Below are 20,471 nucleotides of genomic sequence, written 5' to 3'. Positions count from 1 at the left end.
TTACCCGACTGAAGGCCAGTAGGAAGTCTAGTCCCTTTGAACGACCCAAGCAGTGACGGAGCTTCCAGTAAACCAGGTGCTCCCAGGCAAAGACCAGAAGGCTCAGACCCATGGCCACCAGGAGCATATAGAAGACCCCCGCCATGTTGTCTATGTCCAGCTTAGAGCTCATCACCTCAATCTTATCATTATGGCAAATCCCAGAAAGCCAGAGCCGCTCAAGCATGTCAATTTCATCTGAAAAAGATGGAAGGATGGGCCAAGGGTGAGAAGATAAACAGGTTCATAAAAGATAAGGACAAACAGTGAAAATGAAGGAATGGAGGGAACAGAGAATAAAATAGTATGAGCAGGGAAAAGAGGATGAACAGAGAAGGGAGAATGAAGAGAAATGAATAGGATTAAGACCTTTTGTTGAGAAACAGAGTCTCTTATTCATGGGAAAGGAGCACACAGAGAATATTTTTGAGCCAGTGGTGGTTTCTGTCTGTTTAAGTTATTATTGAATTCTGACAAAAGGGTGAAAAAGGGGGAAAAAGAGAGAGGGAAGAGGGCAACATGAAAAAGCAAGAAAGAGGAAATCCATGCGGTAGAGAAAGATGGATGGAGGGAGATAATAACAGCTTTGATGGAGGTCTGAAATGGGATAGTTTCTAGCATCTTGTGAGAAGACAGACCCAAAGTGGTTTGGAGATGAAAGCTCCGGACTGATGGGCTTACCACCCAACAATACCCATTAGTACATTTGTCGGAAGAAAAATGTCACTATGAAGAATGTAAAGGCAAGACAAGAGCGTTGGTAGAGAACACATTACATGCATTTAGCCGGCTTCTTTCTATCAAGGATTATTCCATCCTTGGCTCAAGACAGAGACAGAGGGAGGGAGAAAGACAATAGTAAATCCCTTTTCATTGAAAACAAAGAATACACCCACAACTGCATTGGCCCTGGGTTAATTGTGAGTTTGTCAATTTATGAAAATCCAGCCCAGAATCATGGCTTAGGCAATGGCATAGGTAATGGAAAATGTAATAATGTGGACTGAAATCACATCACATTTAGTCACATTTATTAAGACAGGGAAAATCTGCCCTAATGAGAATCCCCACTCAAATACATGTCAGAATCAAGTCTGTTTGACTAGTGCAATGTTTACTGGTATGACCCTTTGGCTATTCATTAGTGGGTTCATTAACTTTGAGACTTTTCCTAATTTCATTCATCAGATTTCAATAAGCCTCTTCCAGCTTCCTTTCATATTCAGTGTTTCAGCATGACAAGAGGCTCACCGTCTTGCTCATTGAGAGAGCTTCTACAAAGCCAAAGAGAGAAGGGAAGAGAAAAACAGCGAAAAAGTGAGACGGGGGGAAAAAGAATCACATGCAACTTTTTAGCCTTTACAGAAAAGTTGCATTTCTTTCACATATGAAGTGTGCAAAAACATGTTTACAAGTAATCATGTTTTTCTTACACATTTTCACATGATCACATATTTTTTCACATTTTGCGTGCAAAAACCATGTTCTCCCATGTGGAACTTGTGAACTTTTTTGTAAGAGAGGCTTTAAAATAGGAGAACTTTCATTCGTTCATTTCATTCATTCATTTCATTCAAGGCTTTCATTTTTAACAGAAAAGCCGTGTCATAGAAAGCTTATCCAATGTCAAATTATCAGCAGTGGAAAACTATAATCTATAATAAATCTATAATGATGATGATCAGAGATCATGACAACTGACATAACCCTACATAACTGTTTTATAACGTATATTACAATTGGTGTCATCTGTCCCAAAGGCTACTTTGATCAAAATTGGAAAATGAAACCTTTATAGCGAATGATGGCTATTGGAATAAGCATTAATTAGTAGTGTTATATCAGTTATCATTATACGCTTATGTAGGTGTCATGTAGCCTTATGAATAGAACCCTACAGTAAAGTGTTACCAGATGTTCTATGAAGTATATGACATTGTATTGATATAAGAAATGACTAAAGTGACAGATTTATTCCATTTATAACACCAAAGCTTCATTATCCAGGAGCATATGAGACAGAGGCCTACTTAACATCACCATTTGTACATTATATGTATGAATATTCTCAACAAAACTTCATATCACCAGACATGTTTAACTTGTAATAGAAGTTAAGGTAACAATCCCTCATGAAAATGTAATATAATGCAAAAACTGCAAAAAAAAAATGGAGATACGAGGTTTTTGAGCAACAGGGAAAAAACTTTACATTTAAGTATCAAAAATAAATATACTGTGAGTTATTATAGCTATAGGTTTGGATATGCATTTTCTATTAAGGAGACCTGTATGGTTGCAGAGATAAAAACTAAGATCAGCCAAGTCTGTCCAATAGGTCTCCTTAAAGACATTGTATGTTTGTATTGTGACTCAAAGAGTAATGTGTGTAACTGATGTGTTTTTTCAACCAGGCCTTTCATTAGCTGGGAATGATGCTACAAATCTGTTCATAAATGTTTAGAAATAAATTATTCAGTGTTCATGCATGAAAGACCTATGCAGGCAGCCATTAAATACAGTGCTAGCAATGTCCCTTTGCTTCACTGCAATCTTGCCCATCGATCCATGGCTCAACATGCAGTTTCCAGTTTCTATACTATCATGATGGCCTTTACATATGACTGCTTAAGAGACCACTCACTTGCAGGTACATGTTTTAATCATTTAAACCTCTTATTTACGCCTTGAACTATAGCAGATTCTTTAAATAGCTGTATTCATATCATTATCATCATTAGGGATCATTCTGCTGGTGGGAGACTAAACTGAAAGCAACAGCCCACCTAGAACACTGCTGTGCTCCTCTGATCTTGCCTTGTCAAACAGTCAGAATCTCTCTGCTAGATGAAAAGAGGCAAGGTGAAGCCAGTCATGGCAGTCTAATCCTTTCCTATTTAAACTTTGCTAAAGGCTTGTGATTTTTGTGGTTATTCTTTAGTGGTCTGTGTCCTTCATCACTCTAAATTCCACACATAAAGGAGCATTTTAGCTGCTATTAAAGCTTCTCAGCATGACAATGCCGCGTTTGACACAGTTGAGCTGCTTTAAATTGAGCAATATATAGTGCATAGCTGGGGTCAAATTACAATTTACAAATGAATGAATGGCGATCAACTCAGAATTAGGATTGAGAGTCAGGCAAGACAGAATCTGAACTGAAAAAAGTTATTCCATTTGACTACAAATTAATTCATAAATCACATGCATTCACGTTAGCCTGTTTAACTCAAGCTCATTAACTGTAACTTAACAGCAGTTTGCAGCACAATTCTGAATAGATCCCAGCCTCGGTACCAATATGGTATTGACAATGACTGATAGTGTGACTGGAGTGATATGATTTGTCATAAAACAGAATAAGACAAATATGCAACAGTGCTAGATTACGGCCTGCTCTTGAATCCTTTGACTGCTAGAGAAACAACAATGATTAGATAAAGAAATTATTTTAGGCCTGAAAACTCATAGAAATAAAATGCTAGAAAGATGCTTCTCAGTAGGCCCAACAGGCCTGCTCTCTTAAAATAAAGAGTCATGTCAGAAGAGCAGGCATAGTCTGGGAAAGTCTTGGTACATCTTAGTTCCCCAATGTAAAAACAACATGCAAAAGTCTTTTCAGTCTATTTCAAAGTCATTTACATCTATTTATCTGACTGTGTTTTTACTGGTAATAATCTCTTTACAACATTGGAATATATATAAATAAACATTAATAGAGTAAAAATGGTAACAATCATTTTTTGCTTAAAAAAAACTAGTTGATAACTTATGAGCTAGTTTGAGGAAGAGAGGTTTGCTTCCAGATTTCTCATCATTGCCACTTAGATTCATAACCTTAGGATTTTGTATTTTAAAGAAAAATATCTAAATTTGAATGATATTATTTTGAATATCAAATTAACTAAACCAAAACTACAACTGAACATCTGAAAATCAATTACTGAAAAAAAGCATTCAGCTTTTCTATTCATTCACATTAACAGAATCACTTTCAAAAGAACATCTGGGTGTCTTGCAGGCAAAAGCAGTCAAACATAGAATCTCTTCAGCAGCAGGTAATGACGCTTGTCCAAGAAGTGGTGCAGAACAGCTGGTAAAGCAATGTTATTGAACTTTAGATGGGAGTACATGAATGTATTTTGCATATGCTCCTAGCGGTACCCCAAGGTTGGACTCTGGCAATGGATGGCTGTGGTATTGATTGACCAGGAGATCTCCTCATGAAAGGGCCGACACTTAGAGTCGCTTAGGCTAACACTTGCGCCACTCAGGAGCCCTTTGTTTTCCATGTTTTTAAGGTGATATATACAAAATTTTAAACATTAACACTTTCTATGTAAAGACATAGTGGTGTAATGGCGTCCTGAGCATAGTCAGGCAGCCTCTGTGTACACTGTAATCTTCTCTGTTGTTTGTTTTAATAGCTGGAAAGGCCACATGTGCACACTGTAAAAACACTGGCCCACTCCATGTTTTATTTTGCCCTCCCCAGATAGTGACCGCCCACACAGTGTGGACAATTTAAGGTGGAACTGGAAAAATCTGAACATGAAGCCGGTGACAAAGAGGCTGACTTCCGCTTTCTTGAGAGCTGAAATGCATGGAAAGGGACGAGGAAGATGTTGCTCCTGCTGGGCACATGGGTAACATTAACTCACTTTTGCGGTTTCACAGAATCAGTAGGTCAGCACTGTTTTGTCCTCTTAGTGAATGTTTGTGATAGCAGTTAATTAGTTTCACGGTAGCAACTGTTTGCTAAACCACATTCTAGCTAACATTAGATTCATTACTAGTGTGCCATTGTTCACTCTGTTATATCATGGTATTTGTCAGTACAACGTTTGTAGGGGGTTTTATGGCAACAAAGATCTAAAAAAGTGAGTTGGTCTCCACAATGTGCGTGCATGAATTTGGGGAGCAGAGCTTCTGAAGGAGCACTGAAGGGAGGGGTGTGTTTGTTTTGCTGTTGAGCTCAAATATCAACAATCGTTTCTTTTGCTTTCTTTTCCCCAACTCAAAACTCTTTTATACTTGCAAGCATTGAAACAGTTCAAGAATATCACATGCCACAGTTACTGTGTGAATGATACTGAGTAAAACCTCATAGCATCAGCTTACTATTTGCCTATTTGCAAGATATCTAGTTTTCCAGTTGTACTAGATTATGTTACCTTCATATGCCTAAGGGAAAGAAAGCGATGATATATGGAAATGCATCATTACCCACAATATTCAAACAAGTGCGGAGCAGTAAAATAGCCCCAGGTGAGTTATAGAACATGACATGCATTCCACTTTATCAGGTGTTTCAATAAGATGGAGAGAACACTGCACGTATTACAGAATATCATAGTGTAATTTCTAAAAATAATTTTGCTCTCATACTGTGACACAATAAGCCTATACAAGGACATTTTTACACTGTATCTTAGCTCATAAGCAGGAGTTTCTCAACAAAATCATCAAACAAAGTCTCTGAAACAGATCAAAAGGAATGTTTCACAGAAAAACCACTGAATTACTCTTTTAAGCATTAGACCAGCTACTGTTGGCTCTCTGAAGTATTTGTGCAGCAAGCAAATAAAGCTGGATTTATGCAAATTTGGAATTGAGCAACAGCAGAATAAAACTGCAATTTATGAGTCCTTTTATGAATCAAGCAGTATTAGAAATAATTCATTTGTTGCTACTCAACAGATCTGCTCTGTGCTGTGAACATGCTGATGTCTCAGAGATTTCTCAGAGAATTCAGAGATCTCTCTGTTCTGCGGCACTGAAATGGTCTGATAAATGTAGCTCATGAATAAACTGTGCAACCACATTGTCACTGTCCAAGTGTCTCCAAAACGGCAACTTTACATGAGAGGAAAAATGTACTTAACTTTTAATGTAAGTTAATGTAAAGGTATTTTATTCCAGACAATTGTAGACATTTGGGTCAATTCGTCATTAAATTTTCACATAATTTAAAGCCAACTGGCATGCTCAAATGATACAGAAAATCAATAAACAAACAAATAATTGTGTTTTTTTGGGACAATGACAATATGTTTTATCATACTGTATATTTCAACATAACCACAAAACAATATTTTGCCCATACTGTAGAGCCTGGAATGTCACTGATGCATTGAACACTCTTAAAAATAAAGTTCCCTAAATGGTTTTTGCTTAACCTTTAGAAGGTTATTTATTCTCACATATCTCCTTTACCAAAATGCATTTAGGGATTTTTAAGCCAGTGGTTTTCAGTCCTGGTCATGGAGTACCACTGCCCTGCATGTTTTACTGTTTTTCCTGCTGTAACACAACTAGCTGAAGGGCTTATTAATTAGTTCAATAGCTGCATCAGGTGTTTTGGGAGCAGTGGCAGCTCTAAAATGTGCAGGGTAGTGGTACTCCAGGACAGGGCATGAGAACCACTGCTTTAGGGAACCAAAAATAGTTCTTTGGCAGTGGTCACTAACCCTCCTCCACTTCTGCTTTCATGCACGGCTTAGCTTCAACCTGCATCTACTAGCTGCCCACCTCTTACACAACACTAATGCACCAGTTCCAGCCAATCAAGGATTTCTGAAAAAGTTAATCAGTTGGAGCAGGTGTGGTAGTGGTTGGAACTAGACTTCACAAGAAGTTATATCTCCAGGATCCGGGTTGGTAAAATCTGCTCTTTGGCACTGCTGCAAATTTTTAACAGTGTAACAATTTTTTCTTTGATAGCAATAAGTTTAAACAAACTATGATCCTCTCACCGTCTCCCACCAGCTGCAGCAGAGCAAGGTCTAGGGGCCGCTTCCAGCGGGAGTTCTTGTGCAGGGCGACGCCATATCCTGTAGTTGCAAACACCTTACCAGAACCTATGGTCATTACTTTACAGCCCTCGTCCTTCCGTGCCATGTAGTTCAGCACAGCTGCATCATAGATAAACGCATCCAGTTTTCTGTGGAAATGAACACATAAAAAGACAAAGTGAGAGAGTGAGAAGGATATCTTAGACTGAGGTAAGGCATCCAGATAGCAAGGTATCTGTTATTTCTGCCATTTAAGTAACCTATTTTCTCCATTGTAATACTGATTTGAGGCCACTTACTAGAGTTACATGTCTGGAACAAGGAATTCAGAATCCTACCAGTAAACAGCCACCTAAAAAAATCCACCCCAAAGCAGCTGTTATTTAAAAATACACCACCAGCAGGTGGTTTTCCTAGTCTTTAAATTGAAATTACTGTGGAGACTTTGGAGACTGCTACTGCACTTCTGTATGACGCAAGGGAGCATGTCTACAGCAGATGTAGCCACTGTTACATTTTTCATTTTGGCCAGTGTGTCCCTTTAATAATTACACTGAAACACTGAAAATCAATCTTTAAAAAAACACTAAAGCACAGAGAATTAGAGAGCAAGCAAGGACAGAGCTTTTGTAATGAGCCAGAATGCTGTTGCTTTCGCTCATAAGCTCAAAGCCCATCAATAGTCTTTGAGGAAATTTGCTGGACACGTTACAAGGTTCAAAAAATATGGCTCTGCGTTCTTGCCAAACAAAGATGTGGTGCAATGCATATTTATGTCCACCTGATGTCTGCATTATGCATTCATCTGTGTTTATATATATATATATATATATATATATATACAACACCTTTTGAAATATTTTTCAAGGCAACTGATAAATGCTGTATTACTGATGCCACAATGCTGTCTTCAACAGACAAGAACATACATACATACATACATATAGACAATATAAATTCAAGGCCAAACATCATTGTCAACAACATGAGCATTTCCATGAAAAAAGTTTTTCATTTAAACCTGGAAAATAAACATGAAGTATATGTAAATAAATGTAAAGTTTTACAAAGAAACTTATGACGAGTAAAATGAAGAAACGATTTCTAGGTCACTATTCAAACTGAAGCAAATTTGTGAAGCTGACCATCTTAAGGGCTTCGTACAAAATAGCTGTTTTTTTAGTCTTATTCCTGCCACTAAAAACGCTAAGACGACTCTCAGATGGATTTGATCTACTTGTCAGAAGATTTTGACTTTGACTTAAGTCCATGCTAGCTTGAAAGCGCAGTATCATTAAAGCAAAAAGGGGACTAAATGCCAAAAACTATGAAAGTCTGAAATGCATGTTAAAATTTAAGACTCTACTACAAATTGTGATGCTTGTAAGATAATTTGTAATAAAAAATACTCTGTATTAATTTAGAAAGAAATGCAAAATGGAAGCATTTTCATCATATATATATATATATACAGTACTGCGCAAAAGTCTTAGGCTCCCAAGACACATTTTCAAAATCTAGTTATTTGTGCAGTTTGTGTTTTTTTGCTGAGAAAAGTGTTAATAGTTGAACAAACAAAATTGATACAATATTAATTAGAATATAAAATGTGCTCATGATGTAATTGATGATATTAACAAGTCTCTGTGGCGGCTGTGAAGGTGTCAAGGAAAAATATGGACCCAAGAAATACTTGTTACTTTTTATTGTTTTTATGTTTATTTGAATTATGAATATGACTTTATTCTAATGTACATTGTGATAAACTCACTGCTGTGCTAAATTGTTTAAAAATTGTTAGATGCCTAACAAACTTTCACATATATGTATATAATTTACCAGAGCATGACTAAGATAAACATTTAGAAATGTATGAAAACACCCACTCATAATTTCTGTGATGGGATTTACCTCAAAAAATAAAAAGAGAAAATGACACACTGGATTTCAGAAGTTGAGTATAAAATATAATGAAAAAGGAAACCAAAGAAAATTACAAACACACATAGCCTTACCTAGGGCAAGAGAGAGAGAGAGAGAGAGAGAGAGAGATGTGGGGGTGAGAGCACCTGCAGGTGTCTTCCCCATCTAAGAGAGACTTGGTCAAAGCAGTCATAGTTTTATGCAAATCATATGCAAATCATATTTAATTAATCATTTTCTCCTCCCTTCTCACCCCTCCTCCTCCCCCTGCACCCTGTTCTCTCACCCCTGAGGATTTTGTCACCTTCTTTGAGGAGAAGGTTGATAGAATCCGCCAGTCTTTTCCCTCTGTCCCCACACCTTCCACTAGACCGCATCATCTCATTCTCGATCCCTTAGACTGTTTATCTTCTCTTTCCACAGATGCTGTCCTTCAACTGATCAAGTCCAGTAACCCAACCACATGCCCACTGGATCCAATCCTATCTGCTTTGTTTCAGTCGATCTCTGAGGACCTATTGCATTTCATCACATTTCTCATCAACGAGTCTTTGACGTCAGGTGAAGTTCCAGCAACTTTCAAGATGGCAAGAGTACTCCCCATCTTGAAGAAACCCACGCTTGACAGCTCTGATGTCAACAACTACAGGCCGGTATCACTTCTTTCTTTCCTTTCAAAAGTTCTTGAACGTGCAGCCTATAATCAGCTTTCTCTCTTTCTCACACAGAACCAGCTCCAAGACCCCAACCAGTCTGGCTTCAAACCAGCACACTCTACAGAAACTGCCCTCATCGCAGTGACTGAGAACCTCCAATCAGCAAGATCGGCCAAATTGTCTTCTGTCCTGATCCTTCTTGATCTCTCAGCAGCTTTTGACACAGTCAACCATACAATCCTTCTGGACACCCTCAACAACCTCGGACTCACTGGTTATGCATGGAAATGGTTCAAGTCCTACCTGGAGGATCGCTCTTATCAGGTAACATGGAGAGGGTTCACAGCCTCTCCATGCAGGCTCTCCACTGGCGTCCCCCAAGGCTCGTTCCTGTGTCCTCTTCTCTTTTCTCTTTACACTAGCTCTCTTGGTGATGTAATATCTTCTCATGGCTTCTCTTACCACTGTTATGCTGATGACACTCAACTAATGTTTTCTTTCTCTCCCTCTGACACACAGGTTTCCAGTCGCATCTCGGCATGCCTGTCTATCTCTACATGGATGGCAGCCCCCACCTGAAGCTCAATCCCAGCAAGACTGAGCTGATATTCATCCCTGCGACTACAGGTCCTCATGATCTTGCTATCTCATTCGAGAACTCCCGGATTGTTCCATCTGCAGAGGCAAGAAGTCTTGGTGTGACCTTGGATGGCCAGTTATCGTTCTCGACTCACATCGCGAACCTGACTCGGTCATGCAGGTATCTACTGTACAACATCCGGAGGATCCGACCCTTCCTCACCCGAGAGGCCACCCAGATGCTAGTGCAGTCTCTGGTCATCTCAAGGCTTGACTACTGCAACTCGCTCTTGGCTGGTCTTCCCATACAGACCATCAAGCCTCTGCAACTCATCCAGAATGCGGCAGCACGACTCATCTTCAATCTGCCCAAGTTCAGCCACGTCACCCCACTGCTGCGCTCCCTTCACTGGCTTCCTGTAGCTGCGCGCATCAGATTTAAAACCCTAATGCTTGCCTACAAAGCCAAAAATGGACCAGCCCCTACCTACTTGATGGCAATTGTAAAAGCTCGAACTGTACCACGAGTCCTTCGAGCTTCGAGTACAGCTCGGCTTGATCCGCCATCCTTCAAGGTGCATGGAAGACGAGCGTCGAGAATGTTCTCTGTACTGGCACCCAGGTGGTGGAATGAACTCCCACTGGCTGTCTGAACAGCAGAGTCTCTTGCTATCTTCAAACGCAGACTGAAGACTCATCTTTTTACACAGCACTTAAATGAGCACTGAATTATAAGCTGCACTTATTTTATTTATTGTATTGTATCTTATTGTTATTGTTATTGTTATTGTATTGCATTGAATGGCGTAGAGTTCTTTGTTCAACTCTGTGTCTTTTTCTCTTGGTGTCTGCAGTGACATATTTGTCTCTAGCAGTATCTGAGCTCAGGACTGTCTTTTTCTCTAAGCTATTGGTAACTAGCAAAGATACTTTCTCTAGATTGACAAAGCACTTCTTGTAAGTCGCTCTGGATAAGAGCGTCTGCTAAATGCTGTAAATGTAAATGTAATTGCTTATTCATCATTACAAATCAAAGCCATTATAATGCAGACTTGAGCTACCTTAACATTGCAAGCCTCATCACTCAGTTCTGATTTTTTGCTCAGATTCTATCTTTGTAAGTTGATAGTTCACATTCGCATAGGTAAGTGACTCAAATCTGTCAGTACCGTGACAGAACCTGCATCCTGAAACCACCTCCATGCGCACATCCTCATCAATAATGCCACAGGAACAAACCACATGAGTCATGAATAACAAACTCTCAGCTGTTCACTGCTAGAGCAAAACGAAGCCAAAAAAGAATCAGATGTGTTGTTAATACACTGTATACTGACATTCAGGTTAGGTGCTGCTGCCATGTTTACACTAAATGACAGTGCATGTGTGGTGAAAATAACACATGAATAGATTAATAAATACATCATATCTGAATCACATTAAAGCCAAACATCTGATTTGTCCCAGCCAGGTAATGTGCACCTAACATTGGTCTGGGTAAGAAACATGACTCAACACCATTAGGACTTGGATATTGATGAGATTCAGTCACAAAGGCTGTGACCTTCATGCATATCCTAATGACATCAACAAGAGTTGCTCTCATATAGGCCAAGATAGACTTTGAAGGCTCCCAAATGGTCACCTTTCACCCGGTTACATGATTATAAAAAAAAATACAGTTTCAGCTCCTGTAATATCTGGTAGGATAGATTAGAGATGGCCATAAACAAGTCTACATCTCATGTCACAGTGTCCTTCTCAAGGAACACAACACAAGCCTCACAGACACACAAAAGCCTCAGATCTATAGTCCTACATGCAGTAAATATATTGTTAAGATAAAATATTGTAGATTAAAACAACGCAAATTGTTATAATCTAAACACCCTCTTGGAAGCTGTAACGCAGCAGGGGCAGTTGTGGGCTGGATGTTAGGGATCTGGCCCTGTGACCGAAAAGTTGCTGGTTCAATCCCCAGGGCTGACAGTCCATGACTGAGGTGTCTGTGAGCAAGACACCTAACCCCCAATTGCTCCCCGGACGCCATGGATAGGGCTGCCCACCGCTCCAGGCAAGTGTGCTCACTGCCCCCTAGTGTGTGTGTGTGTGTGTGTGTGTGTGTGTGTGTGTGTGTGTGTGTGGTTTTTCACTTCATGGATGGGTTAAATGCAGAGGTGGAATTTCCCCGTTTGTGGGATTAAAATCGTATTGCTTAACTTATACATACTAAAGTAGGTTTGATATATCCTGTATGTATTTATTTGCTTTATATTAGCTTAACATTTATTAAACTTTCTCTCTGATCTAAAAAAAATGATGAATTATTCATTCTTGCAGAAAAAATAATAGTATTGGGGTAGGGCCTCCAAATGTTCCTAAACCTGCACCCTGTTTTCACACAATTATTGACCATTTCACCAGAAGTGGGTGGTGGGTCATTATCAGACACAACACCATCACTGGGGTTTTCAACACTAACTGACCACTTCATAATATTCACCTACATTTTTAGCTCAGCTTGTAGTTCACAGATAGTGGAGATTAGAGACAGTGGTAAGCCAGTAGTCAATTTCTGAATGTAGACCACTGTTGACTGGATATTTTTGGTGGGTGGGCTTTTCTTAAGCCAGCAGTGATGTGTTGATGTGTTAATCAGTCATACTGTGGTCCCTTTTCACTAATGCTGTGTGACAAATTGTACATCAACAGATACTGCTGGTAAACCAAAGTGCACCTGTAACGGTGGGTGTACCTGATGAAATGGCCAGTGTAGGTAGAAGGTGCCAACTGTTAGATCAGTACATATCAAGAAACACAGAGACTATTTCACCAAGAAATATTACTTGGTCAGATGTTTCATGCAGATAATCATATCATAGCCATCTCTAGTATAAATGTCATTTACCTCTTACAATATTGAGTCAAAGTCCCTGATTTATGCTTCACTACACATCTAAAGTTTGTAGACAACTGTTCATTTGACATTACCTCTGAAAATATTATTATAAAGGAGTTTATTCCCCCTTTGCTGCAGTAGAAGTCTCTACTGTTCTGTGATGGCTTTACACTAGAAATTGGAACATTGTTATGAGGATTTAACTCATCCCAAAGGTACTGGAAGGTCCATCACCCCAGAAAACACAGTTGCACTGCTCCACAGCCCAAAGCTGGGGGGCTTTATGCCCTTCTAGCCAACACTTGGCACTGGGAGGGATGATCTTAGGCTCATGTGCAGCCATTCTTATTGGCAATGCTTTTCTTTGGAGATTATGCAAGCAGTGTGTGCAGCTGAACGCCTGTGTCAGCAGTGGAAGCACCTTAAAGTAGCTGAATTCACTATCAGAACAGTGTCTGGATACTTTTGGATAGTGAACATATGTCAACCGGAAAAGTCGTACTTCATGTAATACCTTGCTAATTTGCTAATACACTGCTTTGAACTAAAATAGCACACGTGGTGGGTGGGAAACTGTTTTGAGGAAGTAACAATTCGAGTGAAATTATGATCCTCCCAGATGCGTTAAACAAAAGGAAAGGAGTCAGTTTTCCCTCTCCAAACTCGAGACAGACGACAGAATAATTAGTGGCTCCACTGTGATCCGCAGTGTCACCCACATCCATCCATTACTTTCTAGCACGCTTGTTTTCCCCGTTGCATAAAACAGTGTCTTGATTGTCTGGGATAATCCATTAGCTTTTCGATTTTAAGACCAGTGCTAAAACAAGACTGATAGCTTTGACTTTTTGGCTAGAAAAACATCAGTGCAGTAGACATGATTCATGTAATTTAATGAGCAATGATGAGCCAAAACAGAGGCAGCTATCTTAGCCACAGCCTGCAAATAAGGACTTTTACACCTTTTTTAAAGGCTATGCCAAACCAATATAGCACTACATTACAAATATTAAATAATAATAAAGTACTGTCTGAGAGTGTAGGGTAAAATCAGATGCTAGGCAAGCAGGAGTGGTTGCTAAGGGTGGTCCCAAAGTGGCTGGTTTCTGTTGAAAGATTCTGTTATTTGAGGAATTTCTTTCCGAACTTCCACAGGTTTGCATCCAGAATGTCTTTGAACCCCTCTGACTTAATTATGATAGGAAGACAAGCTCACAGACACCTCTGTGGGAAAAACATCTCAGACCTCTACGTTTCCACTTCTGTGTTTTACATGAAAACCAGACTTTGGACTGTGAATTATTTGATACCAAGCTGAAACAATGTGAGCAGGGGGGTAAGTTAGTAGCTTAATACTGTGTTCACATTGTGTGTTCACACTGAAAAAAAGTTGTTATGAACCTCATTGAGGAATGTGACTGACGATGGAATGAAGCCACGCAAATTTTGGCATGTTTACAGCATCAGATAATCAGCGGAAATCAATGGTTATCAGAGGAGAGCTTTAGCAATATAGTTTATTTAAGGTGGAAAAATGCAGAAGGACACACTGTACACTTACTGTTTGTCTAGAATTAAACAGTGAGACAAGCAGAATCAATGGATCCTAAAATATTCAACATCCTGTTAATTCAGCTGATGGCAAAATTTGGAAACATGAATTTCCATATAGCTCCATTGAAAACAATGGAATATCCAGGTTTGTTATACACATCACTATTATTATTATTGTTATTATTATTATTATTATTATTATTATGTACTTAATATCATTAGAACAGTTTTAATAATTTCCATAGGCTTAGATGTACAGACAGATGTATTGTTATGTTGAAATGTTGAACAATTGCCTTCAGATGACCCCACAGATAAAAGTCTAAGGGGGTCAGATTGGGAGACCTTGGGGGCAATTCAACTGGCCCACGACGACCAATCCACTTTCCAGGAAACTGTTCATCTAGGAATGCTCGGACCTGACACCCATAATCTTGCTGGAATAACTCAGGGAACGTGCCAGCTTCAGTGCATAGGGAGGGGAACACATCATCATGTAGCAATTTCACATATCCAGTGGCCTTGAGGTTTCCCTTAGACTTTTATCTTTGGGGTCATCTGAAGGCAATTGTCTATGCTGTGAAGATAGGAGATGTGCAGCACCTGAAACTACGAATACTGGAAGACTGTGCTAGCATTTCTTCTGCGGTGTTACTATCAGCGTGTGAAGAGTGGGAGAAGAGGGTTGCATTGACCATCCAACAAAATGGACAGCACTTTGAACACATTTTATAAGTGGTCAGAAACTTGTAAATAACTCATGAAAGAATAAAGTTATGTTAAAACCAAACACAGCGTTGTTTTTCTTGTGAAATTCTCAATAGGTGTGATGTGTCACACAACCCTCTTCCCATTGAAAAAACTAAAGTTGGATCCAAAACGGCTGACTTCAAAACGGCCGCCATGGTCACCACCCATCTTGAAAAGTTTTCCCCCTCCCATAAACTAATGTGCCACAAACAGGAAGTTAATATCACCAACCATTCCCATTTTATTTGGGTGTATCCATATAAATGGCCCACCCTGTGTGTGTGTATATATATATATATATATATATATATATATATATATATATATATATATATATTGTTTTGGTGAATTTGAAAGAAATACCATTGCTCAGTTGGGAGAAAAAAAACAAAATATTGCATCTGCACTGCTGTGATTCTCCTTGTAAAGCCTGAAATAAACATTTAAAAGTCAGAGGCACCAAGACGGATTTTGCAGGATTTTTTGGACTATGTCATACATATATACATATTAATGTCACATTCACAGGCTCAAAAAGAGGGTCTGGCTCAGTGTTTAGGTCTCAAACGCAAAATCAACAGGATACTGATGAAGATATGATGACAATAGTGCATCGTTCACTTACATCCTCAGACACGTCCTTCACCAATTTTAAACACTCTCACAATCATCACACTCATCCACTCAGAGAAGAGGACTGAAGCACATCCATTGTTACAAAATGTTCTACTGCACATGCAATTACACATTTTGGACGTCTCCAAATCCTCAAATCTTACATAGTGTTTTACATAGTTCTGTAAGGCTTAATTCGTTCATTAAATTGTTCATAAACTAATTTCATGTCATTTTAAACATATCAGCCTACGTCACATCTCTGCATGGCCTTGTAGGTGCATGTCGGTGCTATTGGCTGCTTTTAGTTGATGGCAAGATTGAGCAAAGATGACAAATATTAAGAAACCGACAATATTAGCAAACTTTTTACTGAGGCTCATTGATGACAAGAACGAACATGATAATGAGACAAAATTCATTCAATCATGTGCAGCCATTCAATCAAGAATATTACAACAGCTACACAGGACATGAATTCATCACCACTGGGAATGCTATTGTGCCAAAATGCCTGTGTGGTGAGAAGCGAGCGAATGAGGCTATGAAACTGTCCAATTACTTCATCATTTGGAGACAATACATTACTTGACAACAGAAGGACATAGGCTAATCATGCGTCGTGGCATCATCAGTCTATGACAACTGCTGGGGGCTGTGGTTTGGTGCACGCTGTTTAACAGGCTGGGAAACCGTGCTATATATTATCCTTAGTGCAGTCAGTTAAAAGCATGCTTTCTCCACACATTTCATGAAGTAACCTAAAAAACTTCACCAAAGTTTACCAATGGTTAGTGTCCAAATACGTTCTATGGGCACTGTGCTTGCAGTTATGGATAGGGCTGCCACCAGTTTAGGATTTCTCTGGATCATCCAAATGTCCAGGAAATCCAAGGAAAAATGTCCAGGAATCCAAGCTCTGTTATGAAGATCAAAGTGCTTCTTTTTATTATTTCAAACAACTTGTATACAAAAAGTATGATTAGACTACATTTTCCTCAATGTTGGAACAACGGTTTGGAAAAGGTGCACTGCTGGTGATGTGTATAGGCAATAGACAGCACTTTAAGGCAATAACTGAGAAAATCAACTTCTGTAGTTGAACTGACATGAGCATAGCTACCCACTGCATTTAGTGAAAAAGCAAGCCACTGACTGACTGTCCAGAAGTTTTACAGGCCTGATGTGGCAATCATAGTTGTGGAACATTCTAAATGCATTAATGATACAGATGATATACTTAGAAAAGCACATTAGGGCATAATTTATCATGATAACTGTAATATTTCATCACATTTCCCACTTATAGGTTCAGGTGCCACTTTTGGAGGTGCTTTAACCTTGTGTGAGAGCTAGATATAATCTGAGGTGCAAAGATGCCTTCATATTGAAGTTCAATTGACCATATCCTCTCAAAAACTTTGCTCTTGAGTGATCATCCACTCACCCGGTCTTGAGGTTGTCGATGGCCTCCTCGACACCTCTCTGGTTATTGCGCACCATGAACTGATGCATATTAGGATAGTTGCTGCGGATGTTCTCCTCCGTGCTGCCGTTAGGGACGGTGCCGAAGCGAAGCGGAGGGTACTGCTCTGTGGGCTGCTGGAACTGCAGGCAAGAAACAGAAGGGAGAATCCATCGGACCGCCAATCAGATTACAGGCCAAATGTTTCAAATGCCGCCAGATACACTTCATGGGCACTTTATTTCATTCTCTATCAGGAGAGTATCATCCCAAAGGATCTGTTCCTGAGCTATCTCCAGTGATAATCACTTAATTAGGCTTTAAATCATCTTATCCAGTTCGAGAGAGGATCCAGCAATTTTAATAGCATGGAGTGTTATGGAGATCAGTGTTCAGAGCACCAATCCATGATCGGTATTAGAAGAAGAAGGCTCTTACATATGAAGCAATTACCTTCTTATCACTGAGGCCAGACACTGTGTCTATGTACTCCTCTTGGATCATGAAAGCAGCCAGGTTTGCAGTGTAGCTCGCCAAGAAGATGACAGCGAAAAAAGCCCACACCAAGACCATGATCTTACTAGTGGTTCCTCGAGGGTTCTCCACAGGAACTGAATTATTAAAGACCAGGGCCCATAGTAGCCACACAGACTTCCCTATGGTGAACTTAGATCCTCCTGCCTCTGAGACGGAGAGAGAGATAAAAAATTGACAAAGCCTTGGATCTGAGAGAAGTACAGCAAAACAGATGGAATGGAAAGCAAGAGCAGAGTGCAGAACGGATTCTGCACTCTGCTCCTGCTTTCCATTTCATCTGTTTTCCATGCACTGCTGAATTGAATTATCATAATAATGAGTACATACACCAACGTAGTAATCAGCGAAGTTCTGCCATGCTGATTTCATTCTAGTTGAGTCTACAGTAAAAACCTCAAAAACCTTAAATAATACTTACTCTTCCCACTTTGTAGGCTTCTGTTGTATCCAACAGGACTGAAAAACTCAAAGATGAAGACAGTTACAGCCACCACTGACAGGCACATGACGAACATCATTACCCACACCGCAGGACTGTAAGGCTCTGGAAAAGAGAGGGCAATAACAAGGCTAAGTGGTGGTCAAAAGTAAAAATCTCCATTCTAAAAAGAGCTTATCACTAAATATCAGGACATTCATTTGTAATTCTGAGATAACACACTGGTGATATAATCAGACATGGGCAATGATTGACAAGTAAGCCTATGACAAGCCGATGCTTCAAAAGCGTTAACCACTTTGGGAAAGAAAACTGAATATCCCAACTGACAATAGGGAAAAGAACTTAAGATGACTAACTTTAAACAGCTAGTTAAGCTTTTTACTATGCATTCTTACAGAGCATTAATCAGCTGTTAAGCTACAGTAGAGTATATTTTCCACTGTTTTTGGTGGGTGTTTATCAAAAAACAAAACAGCGATAACATTCTAAGCATTTACTCTACTGCTTAAGTGTATTGATGATTGAGTTTGTTCATGGTTTCACACGGGGATCTATGGCTGAATTTCGGAGACCCTCTGCTATAATGACAATGAACACCTATTTTTTTTTAATATGTAAGGCAGATGGAATAAGATTTGGAATTGAATTATTTACTGCGCAGGTTTAGCAGTCTCTTCACAAGGGAGGCGCAATTAGCACACTATGATCCCGCGCCAGACAGCGCTCACGACTGCACATGCACAGTTACAACTTTCAAAATGAGATGTGAAAAATGGTAAAAATGGTTTGTTACTCAGTACTATATTCTTTTGAGTTATTGTTGAATTAGCTAATAAAAAAGCTTTGGCCAATAGTGTGCATATGGGGTGTGAGGGTTGGACAATATTATCAATAACCTTGATACATTAACATGAAAATATTGTGATAATTATTTTAGATATAGCCCAGACGTATAGCTGTAGATCAAGGAACACAGTGTAAACTATTTAAAATGTGTCTAAGACAATTTTGTGAAATGAAATTGAACATGCAGCAAAGTTTTAATTAAAAAAACACAAAAATATGAAATATCAAATAATGCATACAAACCACTTAAATTCACTGATCAGAACACTATGGGCCTAATATTCCAGTGGGAATGCTTGATTGACATCTGCTACATCATTTAAGCACAAATGAACACAACAGTGCATGCAGGGAGAAATGAGTGAAACGCACTCTATATTTGCAGGTGGAGTTGTAGGCCCCCCCGCTGTTTTCATGGCTTAATAAATACATTTTCCAGCTTTATGTGGCAATGCTTTGAAGAGGGTAAAATTCTTAATTGCTTTATTGCTGGATGTGCATCCATGGAACACACTCAAACGGAATGCTGGCATCACAGGTTGAACTAATGACAGACAGACAGACAGACAGACAGACAGACAGAAGCTATCTAGTGAGACAGCCTAGAGAGTAGGCCTGTCCAGTTTACACCAAAACGAATCAGAACGTTATTCATAGGGCCATTGGTGTAGTTTAGAACTCCGGGGCCCTTGCAAGAGCACAGGTGGTTACTGTACATGGGGTGATGTGGAGGTGAAAACTGTTACATGGGCTAAACTAAATGTAAATGATGCACTTTGAATATTGCAGGCAAAAGTCAAAATGACTCTGAGTTTCTGTAGCCATCTAATTTCATGGCTGCTAATAGAAAGAATACAACAGTCTGAGCCATGTTCCAAGTCACTGCAATGAATCCTGTATTACTGCAGTTACGTTGCTACAAACAGGTCAATGTGATTAGTATTAATAATGGATTAAATCATTTACTGAACATTGGTATATTTTGTTTGTATTTATTTTTCAGTAATGCTTTGTAATGCTGTCTTTAAGTTACACTTTATATACGATTGATTTGCTTCTTTCTTGCATTTTTCTGGGTGAGTTCTTTAAAATATAACACTAGCAGCAGATGCAGTCTCATCTGTGCCTTTGTCAGCTGCTACATTCTCCACGACTATGTTCACACATGTAGCACCTCCTCCCATGAAGTCATCCTGAAGAAGGTTTGGGTGACAAGTTAACACATCCTCTACAGAGAGCACACTTCTGCACATGTTCATGTACAGTTGCTGTTCATTTGCTTAACATACTGGGGAGGAAAATAAAACAGTTTTGTGAATGTTCGCCAGTCATCAGCATGACAATTTAACATTGGCATGCTTTATGTCTAATC

General features: G+C 39.3%; 1 protein-coding gene across 2 annotated transcripts in view; it reads right to left on the bottom strand.

Annotated features, from left to right (window-relative positions):
* grin2da (glutamate receptor, ionotropic, N-methyl D-aspartate 2D, a) overlaps positions 1 to 20,471 on the bottom strand; it is a 140,924-nt gene that overhangs the window by 4,342 nt on the left and 116,111 nt on the right. For both annotated transcript variants that reach the window (XM_037540064.1, XM_037540068.1), the window contains exons 9-13: positions 18,230 to 18,355; positions 17,728 to 17,957; positions 17,257 to 17,417; positions 6,795 to 6,982; positions 5 to 237 (exon numbers count right to left, since the gene is read on the bottom strand). In XM_037540064.1, the coding sequence (XP_037395961.1) occupies positions 5 to 237; positions 6,795 to 6,982; positions 17,257 to 17,417; positions 17,728 to 17,957; positions 18,230 to 18,355 (938 nt within the window). The remainder of the gene's footprint in view (positions 1 to 4; positions 238 to 6,794; positions 6,983 to 17,256; positions 17,418 to 17,727; positions 17,958 to 18,229; positions 18,356 to 20,471) is intronic.

Source organism: Pygocentrus nattereri, chromosome 1 (assembly GCF_015220715.1).
Source record: "Pygocentrus nattereri isolate fPygNat1 chromosome 1, fPygNat1.pri, whole genome shotgun sequence".
NCBI lineage: Eukaryota > Metazoa > Chordata > Actinopteri > Characiformes > Serrasalmidae > Pygocentrus > Pygocentrus nattereri.
Note: the sequence above shows the minus strand (reverse complement) of the source record. Positions and strands in the feature narration are given on the sequence as shown.